Consider the following 14,026-nt stretch of genomic DNA (forward strand, 5'->3'; position numbering starts at 1 on the left):
GACAATTGTGATTGATAATTGTGGCCTGTCCACAATCAGCCAGGAAAAACTTATTGTGCAGGGGATTTAAGCCAGGACCTCCCAGAGTGCAGATCTCCAGCCCTGCCACCGGATAAACCTCAGCACTGATTCAATTAAAGAACACATGGGCAGATATTCCACTGTGTCAAGTTTGACTGGCAGATCTTGATTTTCTTCTATTCAAAAGGCATTCTGACATGGAAAAAATGGAGAAACACAGTGATTTTCCCCAAATCAGGAGAAATGCCTGTTAGCCAGAAAAAAAAACTTTGTCTCTCTACATCAATAGAAAGGTACGATGAGGCAAGACAACCAAGACATTGTGCCAGAGGGACATGAAAACACATCCTCCTCAAACTTCAGCTTTACATGCTCATCACTCAAGGAAGTCCAGCAGAAATAAAAAGGTTGAGCTGTTAAAAAAAAAAATTTGCAAATGCCATGTTTCACAAAGAACGGCCAGTAACACCACCGGACAGGACAAACTACAACATTTTAAGTCAGTTGCTAAAAACAGCAGCTTTTTTTTTTTTTCCTGGTTGCAAAGGAGATATATTTCATTACTCCCCCATCCGTGGCAGTGAGCAAGAAGGAACTCTTCCCAAAAGAAGGCACGGCAATACCCACAATTTTAATATGAAAAGTTTAAAGTTCCACCATCAACTGTAACCAGCATCATTAAAACCATGATCCCAGCTGATGCTCCTCTAAGTAATACCAGTAACACGACAGCTAAAACACGCCACGGAGACAGCAGAGTCATGCCACCAGACATGGTAAATAATTTTTAAAAGCTAGCATGCTTCTAATAAGTGCATTAAACAGGACAATTTTATCTAAATTATTAGCCAGCTGCATTTAAAAACGATGATCAATATCTAATATTATGACTCATAATGAGAAAAAATTCTATCCAGTACAACTACCCTCTCCAAACGAAGGGCAAAAGCATATAGATAAACCATGCTGACTACCCAGTTCTCCAAATGTGGCCACTTAAAAATTCCCCAGCTGATGCTGAGTCTTGGACACTTTCTTTGATGGTTGTCACTATAGTGTCTTTAACAGCACGAAGTGACAGGAGTCAAAACGAAATAAGAACAGCTTTTTGTAACCAAACAGCAGGAACTCTTGTTGCTGACCTAAGCAGAACTTTTAATTATATAAGTGGAAAACCAGAATGAATTCCAAGCAGCCTGTTCCTTGATTGGACTTATTTTCCAATAGATCAAAAAAGACAGGCAAAAGTATGGAAATTAGTATGATAACCTTCTAAACCAGTCTCTAGCAAGAGTGTTACAGAAGCAGAGGCTTGGAGGAAGGGAGATGGGGACTGGAGTACCAAGAAGGAGTGGGAAGGGAATACCAGCAAGTAAAGGGTAGCTTGAAGAACACAGGATGGACACCCACCAGTAGGTAGGGACTCCCCCAGAGAGACATACGCCCATGTGCACGTTCACTGCTTGATCAGGCAAAACATCCCAACGCTTGGGATCAGGCCAAGTGGCCCAGCAGTGGCCAAGAAGTGTCTCCTCAGATGTCTGAACATAGTAAAAAATTAAGTTAAGCATGCCCCAGTCCTAAGCCAAGTAATACCTTCCCTTCTTGGGAACAGAAGGGAGAAGACCAGACTGGAAACCACATCTCAAACCAACCTGCTTCCAGCTCCAAGATGTTCTCAGAGGTAGGTGTCCCTCTCCTGGGCTCAGTTACTGAAAAGCCTCAGGTTTCCTTGCCTGTCTTATCCCCACTGCCAAACTGCAGAGAAACCACCAGACTTGGCAAACGAAGGAGTCTCTCAGGTACCAGAAGCAGTCCTACCTGCCACGCTGTTTTGAAAAAAATGCAGTCTGAACACCTTTTTTTAGGAGTTCTTTCAGAAAATAAAGATAATACATAAGAAAAGGAGTAATATGACAGGAGGAATCTTCTCCCACAAGTTACAAAGCATTTAAAGTCCATCGGAGGGACCGATCCCACAAAAACAGTTTTAAAAACAAAAGAGTCAGCTCAGTGGCCAAAATTTAGGAAACACAGAGGGCAAAAGCTTTCTGAGAAGGAAAGAAAGAAAACGTGTTGATGAAAACTCGTTAAGCAAAGGAGCTTGTTCTGACTCTACCAGTCGAAGGCACAGGCAAAGCACGTGTTTTGGCAGTGTTCAGCTGCACCCATCTGCAGATTGGGGCAAAAAAGCTCCTGTTAAGGTCCTTGTACACGGGTATGGCATGGAACTGTACAAACCATCTTGATGAGTGATCTTTGCTCCTTCGCTGAGGTTTTTCATTTTAATATTTTCATATTTATATGCTCATTTCAAGGAGCATGCTCCAGCTTGAGAAAGTTCTCCAGAGACAGGATCGATGTTCCCAGCTGAAATGGTTTGGGACTGCTCTACTCAAGGCTTGAAGGCTTCCATGATCACACAGTACTTCATGTGATCTTAGCTCCAAGTGACAGAAGCAGAGATCTCTGGAAAGGAAGGATCCCTCAACACGCTGCGGAGGTCACGTGTGCTACGGTGGGAACTACCATGACTGCTCCTAATGGTTCCAGCTGAGCTACTTCAGCTGCTCCTTGGCACCCGTCAGGAAGCACATGCAGCTCGGACTGCTCACCATGGAACTGCTTTGCTATGGAAATAGAAACACGAGCAGTTTTCCTTGCTCATGTCTGACAGCAGAAGAAAGCTCCTGTTCTGGAGGCCTTCAAAAGCAAACTGGTAGGTTAATAACGCTGACCTAGATTGAAATCAGACGCTGCCTCAAGTTAGTATTTGGGTTGATCACTCGATGACTTTTATGACCACTTCTGTTAGGACAAAAGTGCTCACAGGGCTTGAACTTCACCACCACTCTAAGTGACAGCTGCTACACGGACCATCTTCCTGAAGAGGTGCCACAGCAACCAATTTCAAAGGCTGACTTGGAACACTGGGGAACAGGATCACTCCCAGAGGGTAAAATCCCTACTGAGCTGCGAGGAAACTCTGCTGGAAGACCTAAGTTTGACAGACTCTGGAGGCAGAGAAGAGCTCGCTGCCACAAATTCAAGATCAGCTCGTTAGTTGCTATGAAGGAAAGAGAGGGGCAAAACTCTGTGCTTCTCCTTTCCTTTGGGTCTCCTTGTAAGAGACCACATAAACAAGCACAGCAGCAAGGGCTGCCTGCAGCTGAGCCCTCTGCAGGCACGGGGCTGGAAGGGCATGGACAGTAAGGAAGGGGAAGCAGTCGTGCTCAGTGAAAAATAAAGCAGCAATTTCAGGGTACACGCTGGATTTGTGCTTTGCCACTAAGCTCTTCTTCCAAAGAGAAGACACTCCTGCGAGAGAAAATTCGCAGATCCCAGGATGACTCCAAAGACCTAAAGAGCCAAGAAATATGGAGCTTCTCCTGGTTATTTTTAGGGCTGCGGGCTTAAAATCCCTGATAACTAACTGATACGTATGTCATGCTCCCCTAAACAAAGGAGGAAGAGATATATATACGAACACCTGGAAGTACATCAAACCATGAAATACATCTGGAAGTCAAATGGTTTCTGTAGTGGGCTATGGAAGGATCATGAAGGGAGAAAAAAATGAAAGGATAAAAGCAAACAAATCAAAGACATAGGCAAGAGATCAAAAGCCAGCTAGCTGATAAGACATGAGAAGAGCTGTGACCTAATCTCTAGGCTGGGTCAGGCTCCAGCCTTTTTAAAGCACGTGAAGTAAGAGGTCACAGCAATGTCACTGCTAGACCCAAGAAGTCCATGGTTGCAGGTCCTGGGGTACGCACATCCCTTCAATCTAAGCACACCTTCAGATAAGTGCTCAGAAGTGTAAACCTCCCATCTTTCACTTTCAGAAGTGGGGAAAAACCAGGCTTGATATTTCTCAGTGTGTCCCTGAGAAAACAGTAAGAAGATTGTGTAGCTCTTTTGTCAAGCAAACCTACAGCCTTGCAGGACTAGTGACAAAACTGTTATTTCCACCTTCACGGAGTTAAAGAACATCAAACCAAGTTATTGTTGGCATGAGAAGCTAGTGACTTGACATTTCAGGCTGATATTTACTTGAGCAGATAGATATCTTTTGAAAACATCTTGATAACAAAACCGTTTCAAAACTCTAACAAAGGGTCCTAAACAGGCTGAGGATTGCACAGAAACAAGCTTTAAAGACTCCAAGAATTTGGTTACTTTCAACAACTTCCTGCTGTAAAATTCATTTGCAAACTACTGAGAAACCAAGATTCCAGGAAATTCTTCATACGCAACGTTTGCTGGAATATGTTAAATTTCATGGACACCCTCCAGTCTCCTTACCTCCTGTCCTGAAAGGTAGTACGCTGCCAGGAGACCACCAATGAAGCGAATATTGACCTCAAAAACAGACACTTCGGAGTTCTAGAACAGGAAGAAAAGAGTAAATAATTAACCAACTTCCTATTCAAAGAAGAAAAAAAAAAAAAATCATCAAGGCAGAGGCAGGTACATACCCTAAACCAATATGCACATGCAAGGGTTTGTGCTGTTTCAGGATCTAGATCCATACGGAAATTCCTGGGGGCATCTTCACAACACTCAGTGATGATGCCAGTTACAGCTTCAACCGATTTTGAAAAAAATCAAATCAGTTTTTCTCTTGTTCTCTCATCGTATCATCACCACAAAGCACAACTGAAGTTGTTCAGGATGGTGGGAAAGAAGGCAAGGACCGTACATTTCCGTAATTCATCATTTACAGGACAAAGTAGAACAATTCCAGAATTCCTGCAATGTGCTTTCTTAACCTGAATGACCAACGTGCAATCTCAGGTTCAGAGCTCCATTTTAACACAGTCCCTGTCCAGGAGTAGCCTTTCTGTAGTTAATGTTATGACAACAAGTACTGCAAGACCACTGAGAAGCTCAAAAAATAAACCAGTTTACCACCTTCCTCCACATTAATAACCTTGGGCTAAATTCACCAGTACGTTTTGACTCATTTAACCCACTGAAAAAGAGGAAATAACTAGTTTTAACATCTTCCTGCCTCCCTCTGCACCCCGATCGCTCCTTTGCCTGCATGCACCCCATCCATCTCCCCCATAAACTTCTCTTCATTTAACCCATCAGACACAGAAGTGCAGTTTTATGAAAAGATTTTGAGATAAGGGAGCCTTTGGTTTCATCCAGAAAAGTCACACCAGGACGTCCACTTACAAGTCGACCCACCAAGTGGCACTTCCAGGAATATCTTTCCTTTCACACTATTTCTATGGCACCTGCAGTTGTACCACTCTTTTCACTTGTTTCCAAAATAAATGCATTTTGCACATATTCTTTACTTCAAAAAGATAATACAAATGTTTTAAAGATTTCCTCAAGTAGCCCTGATTAAAAGTCTTCAGTTTTAAACATTCCCATCTATAGGTTTCCAGTAAAAGCTGTATTTTCATTCACGTACAGGTGATACATGAAAAATATCAACAACGTGGCATATGATTCCACTTAATACCTACTAAAGTCATGAATCACACAAGGACAGTGAAACAAATGATATTTATCTCCCCAGTAAAAGAATCGAAGAACAAATTTATGTATTTATTTATAAATTTCAAATCATATAAGGAAATTACTGAAATCTGGTATATATATGACTCATTAACCTTCAGAAATATTTTTTGATACACTGGAAGCTGTAATCGAAGCTCCATGGGTCATGTGAATTTCTCCCACCAAAATCCTGGATTAATTCTCCAGTTTTTATCGAGGTTGCCTCAGATGAGACAAAGGTTACAGGAGTAATTTAGTTCATTCTCATAATGGTACCATTATGTCTACAATGTCTCAGATATATTTAAGGTCTTCAGTTTTCGACTGAATAATTATCTGGCACTAACCGAAACAAAGCAGAGAAGAACTTCCTTAATGTTTGCCAGAGTATTAATGTATAAAACAAAAAGGAAAAAAAACCCAAACCAGTCATTTCTGAAATGTAGGATATAATATAAAAACAACAGTAAGCATCTGCCCAATTCTGACTGGATACCTACTTCTCATTTTGTGCATTACTGAATGAAAAATTATTTTTAGAACCATAGGGCAAGTCCAAGGATTGAAATACAAATTCTGTCCCAGTCTGTGCCAGTCCCAAAACTGTAATAAGAACACTAATCCCTAAGGATCAAATAGTGCCAGTTCTTCCACTCAACGCCCCGAACTCTGCATCCACAAAGAATGTCAGATGCTGTATGACCAGCTGGGAAATCCTCCCGGTAGATTCAGAACCTGTAGGCAAACTAAGATGACTCAACCAGCATTCTTCATGTTAGAACATCGTAAGGACATGGGAGAAGATGACATTGTATTATTAATTTACACACCCTGATTTGGGGGAATTTGTCTTTCACAGCTCAGTTATTCCCAGCTACTATCAGCTAATAAAGTCTCAGTTTTCTGCATTCATTCATTTCTGAGGTCCTGTTGGTTCCCTTTCTTCCATTATCCAATTATAATTTGTACTTTGAAAATACAATACATAGATTATCTTTACCTACAATTAAGGTATGAAAAGGTTGGGTTGTTTGTTTTTTTTTTTTTCAAAATGCATAAAGTTACCAACACAGAGAACGCCAGTAAAGCTTATGTCTGAATTTCTGACACTCTGAATCAGAAGTTTTTTAAGTTCAGGCTGAAGGATTTCTTCTTTCTGCCCCCAAGAGGAACACTGTGAAAAGGATTAGAGAAATATCAGGGCAAAAGCTTTACTTACCACACTAAAATCAAGATTTTTGTCAATCCACTCTTGTCCTTCTCTGAACTCATCGTGAAGTCCCATGATATAAAGAGTATCCAATGCATCCACTATGGTAGCACCCATTTGTGAGTTTCCTACACACAAAAAGGATATCTGTTACAAGCCATTATTTCATTACTTTTTCTTCAAAATCACTAGAACAGGAAAATAACCCAAGCAGTAGCAAAGCAAAGTTATTACAAAGATGGGAGCACAAAGAATAATCAAAATGAGCAAGGAATTAGCAGCTGCGTAAGAGGATCACACTTCTCTTTCAAAGCATCGGTCCCTCTGGCACAGTTCAGCTTCTGGGGAGAAAAGAGGAAAAAAAGCCTTTTCATCTCCTTTCCTAACCTGAACATAAGCAACTGTAGTTCTACATAAAAAAAAAAAGGATGGAAAGACATTCAGCTTCAAAAAGCTATTAGGAATTCTAGGACAGAAGTGTTAAAAAAGAAAAGCATATTCAAGACAAAGCAACCTGTATTAGCAGTAATTCCTTGCATTTCCCAACATTTAATACTGAAACGTCCCAAGTTTTGCAATTATGGAAGCCACCTGGTCACTGAAAGCATGGACTGATGAGCAGGGATGTCCTGGCTCGGCGTTACCGGCAAAGCCACGGCCCCAGGATGTTCGTGTCACTGTCTGCAGGGAATCACACTGGGAACAACTGATGGACTCCCCAGTTGCCACCATTCAAAGTGGAGCATTTAAAGCCCAATAAAAATCAACCGTGCTTTTCCCTAAAACGCTCTTCACTTGAAACAGCAGCAATTTAGAGGTGATGGATGTGTGACACGTCAGTCTGTAACAGATGGGTTGAACTGAAAATTGAATCGAGAGGATGAAGAGGAGGTGAGCCCATGGTAGCCCTGACTTCCTCGGGCCACCCAACCTGAGCTGCTGCCCTTACCAGGCAGAGGTCTTTGTTTCCAGAGGAAAGCAGGAATTACTCTGGGTTGATTTATTTTCATGGAGTGTATAAAACTTCCTACGCGCTGGCTCATACCAGTATTCCATAAAACTCTACAGTAACTACATGATTTAACGACAGCAGCCTCCTAACAAGTCAAGCTCTTTTTTTTTTTTTAATGTGCTTTTCATCCATAGTGGCATTTCTATAGCACAATGCTCCTGCTTGGTTGTTTCTCTTCATTCATTTCTGTTTTTTACATGTTTTGGGAGATTTTTTTCCCTCTCAAGCATAACAATAACAGAATGAAGCCATCACCCTCACTGTATTTCTTTTGTACACCCAAATGACTGATACTTACAGGCAAGCTTAATCCCATTTTCAGAGATTTCTTTCCCTGAACAATAAAAATTAAACACAATATCTCTATGACAAAGTAATTACCAACTAATTTCTTCAAAAATAGCCGTGCATCTATTTCAATTGATTCAAATTAGACATGGAAAGCCTTAAGCCTGGGGTGTTTGTTAAGAACGTTCAAGTACGGATCAGGACACACCACCTTTTGCAAGATTAATTAAAGACACATCCTCGGACAAATTGGCCACCAGGTACACCTGCAACTCAAGTACTGCAGGGTTTAACACCAGTGACAAATTCCAGTGCTTGTGCTGAAGGCGGAGGTGGCTTGGAGCAGAGCTACAGCACTCGCTCCACTTCGCACCTTTTCGTAAGCATAACGTGACAGTGACCCAATTTATCACTTTGCAAATATGCAAACCAGACCATGACACGAGGACTAACCAGTATTGGCTGGCAAGGTCCATCGGGCTGCACAGTGCTAGCCACACCAGTAAGCTCTCATATTCTAGAATGGGTATGGGGTGAGGAGAACACATTGCATGGGGACGGACTGGTGTGTCGTCATCCCCATCCCAGGAAAAAGTTGGGACACCACTGTACTACCATCCCGTTTTCTAGATGTCAGAAGTACACTCAGGTGTCCACAAGAGAGGACAGCACTACGGTGGGCACAAGAACATCCACTTTCCAGCCCCGCAGAAAATATCTTCAAAATGACGAAATTTAAACAACCTTTTTCATAGAGTTCTCTGCACAGAACCATGAAAAGAAGGGCCACAGAAATGCAAAAAGCCCGTGATTATTTTTGCCATCTCACAAATCCAACAGATGTAACCAGAGACTGAGAGCAAAAAGGCTGGAACAGAGCACTCTCCAGAACTGAGCGAAACCATCCATGGTTCCCTAACGCATCCCGTAGCGACTCAACAATACGACTTCAAATACAGACAAGAAGTTGGCTTTAATCCTCCCAGTATTTAAAGTGAGTCCTCAACCCCACAACACAGAACTCTCACCTAAACCAGTAGTCATAGAATCATAGAATGGTTTGGGTTGGAAGGGACCTCAAAGATCATCCAGTTCCAACCCCCCTGCCATGGGCAGGGACACCCTCCACTACACCAGGTTGCCCAAAGCCTCATCCAACCTGGCTTGGAACACTGCCAGGGATGGGGCAGCCACAGCTTCTCTGGGCAACCTGTGCCAGTGCCTCACCACCCTCAGAGGGAAGAATTTCTTCCTTAGATCCCATCGAAATCTCCCCTCTTTCAGTTTAAAGCCATTGCCCCGTGTCCTGGCACTACACACCCTTGTCCAAAGCCCTTCTCCAGCTTTCTTGTAGCCCCTTTAGGTACTGGAAGGTCTCCCCGGAGCCTTCTCTTCTCCAGGCTGAACAGCCCCAACTCTCTCAGCCTGTCTCCATACCAGAGGTGCTCCAGCCCTCGGATCACCTTTGTGGCCTCTTCTGGCCCCGCTCTAGCAGCTCCATGTCCTTCTTGTGCTGGGGACCCCAGAGCTGAACGCAGTATTCCAGGTGGGGTCTCATGAGAGCAGAGCAGAGGGGCAGAATCACCTCCTCGACAGGGAGCTCCGTACAGGGACTGACCTATCAGCTGTCTCACAAAGATCCCCCAGCGTTGTTTGCAGTCACAGAAGGAAATGCAGTCCGATGGAGCAAACCAGACCTGCTCAGCACTTTTTGCCCCTAAGAATCAGTTTGAGGGGCACGTTCATACTCTAAGCTTTCATCTGGGCCACACTCCAATGGCTCTCCCTCCTGTTCAAGCTCTCCCTCCTGTTGCCTTTTTTCCCCCCTTCTCTCATCTTTTATGTCTATCTATCCTAGACTCACAAACGTCCAACAGAACATTACGGAGCAAAACCCCTTCGGCCCCTTCCTTTGGAGTGATGGTGCTCTTTGACATGTGGATCAGTGTGGTTACACTTTCTAGGCTCCACCTGAAAGCTCAACTATTTCCTACCACAGTTGCCTAAGTACAGCTATTATATCCCACCCCATAATAAATTATTCATAAGCAAGGAGAAAAATGAGTAAGTTGGCTATTTCAATCAAATTTGCTTTATTTTTCCTTCTTTCTTCTTAAACATATGGTAACCAATCCTAACTGCACACCAGCACTTCTTCCTTGAGGAAGACTCAGAAGAAGAACTCAGAAGAAACCAAATCTTTGGTTTTTAAACCGTTTGGCCTGAACACCTTTCCAAAACATCAAGACATGACAGCCAGTATTTTGCAACAGACTGTCTGCCAAGTCTGCTTCCTTTGGGACCAATCAGGCAGCACAAAGCAAGCCAATTCCATTGGCATTGAGGGGGAAGAATCCAGAATGCAGAGTTCATACCCAGAAGTCTTGTGCCTACAAGGAATGAGCACAGAGCTGGACATGAAGCAACACAGAGGACAACAGAATCGTTTAGGTTGGAAGAGACCTGAAAGATCATTGAGTCCAACTGTTAACCTACCGCTGCCAAATGCGCCACTCAACCACGTCCCTAGAACCTCATACAGGTGCCCTTGGCCCACCAATCCAGCCTGATCAGATCCCTCTGTAAAATCCCTCCGTCTTTAGGGCTCGGCCTGTTGCTACCTCATGTCGCAAGACGGGTACAACTTAAAACCATTTGTGGGCTACACTAGGTTGGGTTAGAGACTAAAATTTACTACTTGCTCTCAGCTCCTTTTTGGAGGAGTACGTGGAGGGGATGTCACTCTTAACTTGTTCCTAAATAACAGCTTGTGCTGAGGTCCACAACCTAAGCAGAACAGGCAGTGATGCTGTCACAGCTACATCCCTCCATCTTCAAACGCACCGCAACACCGGCCAAGGCAGCAGCTGAAAGCTAAAGCAGGGAGAAAAAAATAGAATCATAGAATGGGGTTAGGGCTGGAAGGGACCTTCAAAGGTCATCTAGTCCAACCCCCCTGCAAGGAACAGGGATATCTCCAACTAGATCAGGTTGCTCAGGGCCTCGTCCAACCTGGCCTTGAACGTCTCCAGGGATGGAGCATCCACCACCTCTCTGGGCAATCTGTTCCAGTGTTCTACAACTCTCATGGTAGAAAATTTTTTCCTAATATCCAACCTGAATCTCCCAAATAAGTGTTCAAAGATCAGTGGCCTGCATTAGAGTCACACGTGGTGCCAGAGGGAAAACAGACTACAAGGGACCGGCAGCTGTACGTCCTTCCGACACCGATACAAACCATTCAGCCTAAAGTCTCAAAGAGAAATCATCTTCCATTCATAACAGAGTACGTTCCTTTCCTTTCATGGCCATGCTAAGATCCATAAATTTTGCCTTAAAGGACAAGAGGATGGTCTTCATAGACTTAAACTGCAGAAAGGTGTCGTCTGAAAAGTAATAAAAGTAATAAAGTAACTCGAAACAATGAGATAATAGTTGAGAGGAGCACACTGCTTACCACCACCTCAACCAGTCGGATCTATTATTGCTCGGGAGGCAGAGAGCACAGATGTCTCACTGTGGTGAAAAAGGCTATAAAACAATTAAATTCTAATAGAAAATAACGCTTTTCCTAGCGGATGGCACTCCTCCCAGGGGCTGCCTCTGCCCAACACAAAGGCTCCGTTGGTCATGCTGCATAAGATAATAACCGATTCCAAAACGGCTCCGTTTTACAAATGTCAGATTAGGAAGTTTCCTCTCCATATAATTACAGTTCTAGTTGATTGAGCTCCAAATTTAATGAAGTTTGCTTAATGAATGCCATGCTCATTCTTCTAAATAAAATAGAACATCCATCACGAGTTAATAGAAGGAATTTAGCAGCGAAAGAGCTGAGCTATTAACAAAATCGTGCACACTCTCATTAAGCAACAGCATTATTCCAAAGGACTGCAAAATAGTAAGTCCAATTTATATTTAGGTAGACTTCAGTTTCCTGAGATCGGACAAATAATTCCTTCACTTGATAGCACATAAATCTAGAGCCTGAAATATCCAGCAAATCATATGACTTAAGTGTAAACAGCAGGGCCATTAAAAGAAAAATGGTCTTCCTATCCCAAATTCCTTCAGCATGCCCAAGTGCTAGATGAAGAACTGGCTTATTTATATCATTCTAAAGTCTCACAAGAGACTCTCAAAGCGTGGGAGATAGATCGTCGCCATGTGCTCCATGACAAAAGGAATATGAAGGCGATAACCAGCCCGTTTTCATCACACCATGAGGATAAACACAACAATGTAGAGACTCTGGTACCTGCTCCAGGGTTGCTGAGCCTGTTTATGATGCGGAAGCAGAAGAGACTACGAGCAGTGAGGTACCAGAGGAAACACACCAAGTAGCAGAGATCAATTCAAGGCCAGGTTGGAGGAGGCCCTGAGCAACCTGATCTAGTTGGAGATATCCCTGTTCCTTGCAGGGGGGTTGAACTAGATGACCTTTGAAGGTCCCTTCCAGCCCTAACCATTCTGTGATTCTATAATTACAATCAGAGAAGACTATGGAAAATCTGAGACACGGCCCGTCATGTAAATAAGGAAGAAGACGACAAATTACAACTCTACACCAGCAAACTTCAGTCGAACACTCTGAGTCGACAAGTGATCATCAAACAGGTGCTTTACAGGAACTTGGATGATCTGACGTGTCACCCATTCCTACTCCTTTCTTCAACAGGTATACCACTGCCCTCAAGTCTCTGCACTTCTTCCCAACACCACTTCCATGGGGGCTTTCGTTAGCCTGAGCTAAGGAAAAGCTCCAGCTGGAATGGAGTTAATTTTCTTCACAGCAGCCCGTACGGTGCCGTGTTTTGGACTCGTGGCTACAGCGGTGCTGATGACACGCCACAGTTTTGGCTGTTGTTGAGCAGTGCTCGTGCAGCATTAAGGCTCTCTCCGTTCCTTTATGGCCAAGGTAGGGATTTAGGAGCTCCTAAAGAGAGGAATCTAACAGAGACTCCCTCTCTTGTTTACCAGGACAGCCCACGGGTGCCACCACCAGCTGTGCTGTGATGAAAGCTAAAGAAATTGGCAAGACTGATCAAGGGAGAATGAGCAGTTGGGTGCAGGAAAAGCATTTGGGCTGTTCGGGAAGACAACTGCCTCTGCATCACACAAGTAGCAAGTGTCTCTGTGTCAAGGCATCCCTGCCACAACAAGAAGTTATTTCATTCTCCAGAAAGCCAACTTCTCCTAGAAAGCTGGAATCTATAGTTAGTTATGTGTAGAGACCAGAGATGTGGATGTAAAGAAACAGCTTCCACTCTCAAAACGGCACAGCCGTGGGATGATCATCCTGATGGATGGAACTCACGTGCCAGAAATTGTCTTGTCTCAGCCACTCATATCCAGGTCTTGTTTTTTTTTTTTTTCAGGGCCCTGGACAGACACAGTTTACTGGAAGCAGAACCTACTCCTGCTGGTGCAGAACATCTCTGATTACTGGTGTGTTTAATTGGGGGTGGGAGGAAGATCTGTTTGCAAAAGGAATCTAAGAGGACCAAAGTCTTGAGAGATAATTTATCTTAATTTCTAAGCTAAATTTCTGCTCTGGCAGGCAACCTGAGCTTCAGAGCAGTCCAGCACTGCCAGAGCAACCCAACAATTCAGGTGGGCCCAAAAATAGAGTAGATCCTTCCTATTCCATCGCAGTGATTCCAAAAAAGGGGGGGATGTAAAGCCCCGAGGAAGTATGCCCTGCCACACCTTGAACTTAACAGATTAAAACACCTGCCTATGTGAAAAATAACTGATTAGCAACAGAGCAAACACGCTTCCTTGATAAACTCAGCCTGACATTAAATACAGAGTTATTACAGTCTTAAAAAAATAAATATTCTTGTTATTGATATCCCTGCCAGCCCAGCCTCAGAACGGCTGAAAAATGCAGACTGGGCAAGGCTGTACTGATCTTGGGAAAGCAATTTCTACTCAAAAAGATTCAAAGAATTCAAGTTTTTGGAGTGTAGCAACAG

At 43.4% G+C, this 14,026-nt stretch overlaps 1 protein-coding gene across 1 annotated transcript in view; it reads right to left on the bottom strand.

Moving 5' to 3' along the window:
• Positions 1 to 14,026, bottom strand: part of MAN1A2 (mannosidase alpha class 1A member 2) — a 123,736-nt gene that overhangs the window by 58,518 nt on the left and 51,192 nt on the right. Inside the window, exons 4-5 of the mRNA XM_086616575.1 lie at positions 6,758 to 6,876; positions 4,327 to 4,407 (exon numbers count right to left, since the gene is read on the bottom strand). Coding sequence (XP_086472701.1) covers positions 4,327 to 4,407; positions 6,758 to 6,876 — 200 coding nt within the window. The remainder of the gene's footprint in view (positions 1 to 4,326; positions 4,408 to 6,757; positions 6,877 to 14,026) is intronic.

This window comes from Tauraco erythrolophus, chromosome 1, assembly GCF_009769465.1.
Source record: "Tauraco erythrolophus isolate bTauEry1 chromosome 1, bTauEry1.pri, whole genome shotgun sequence".
Taxonomy (NCBI): domain Eukaryota; kingdom Metazoa; phylum Chordata; class Aves; order Musophagiformes; family Musophagidae; genus Tauraco; species Tauraco erythrolophus.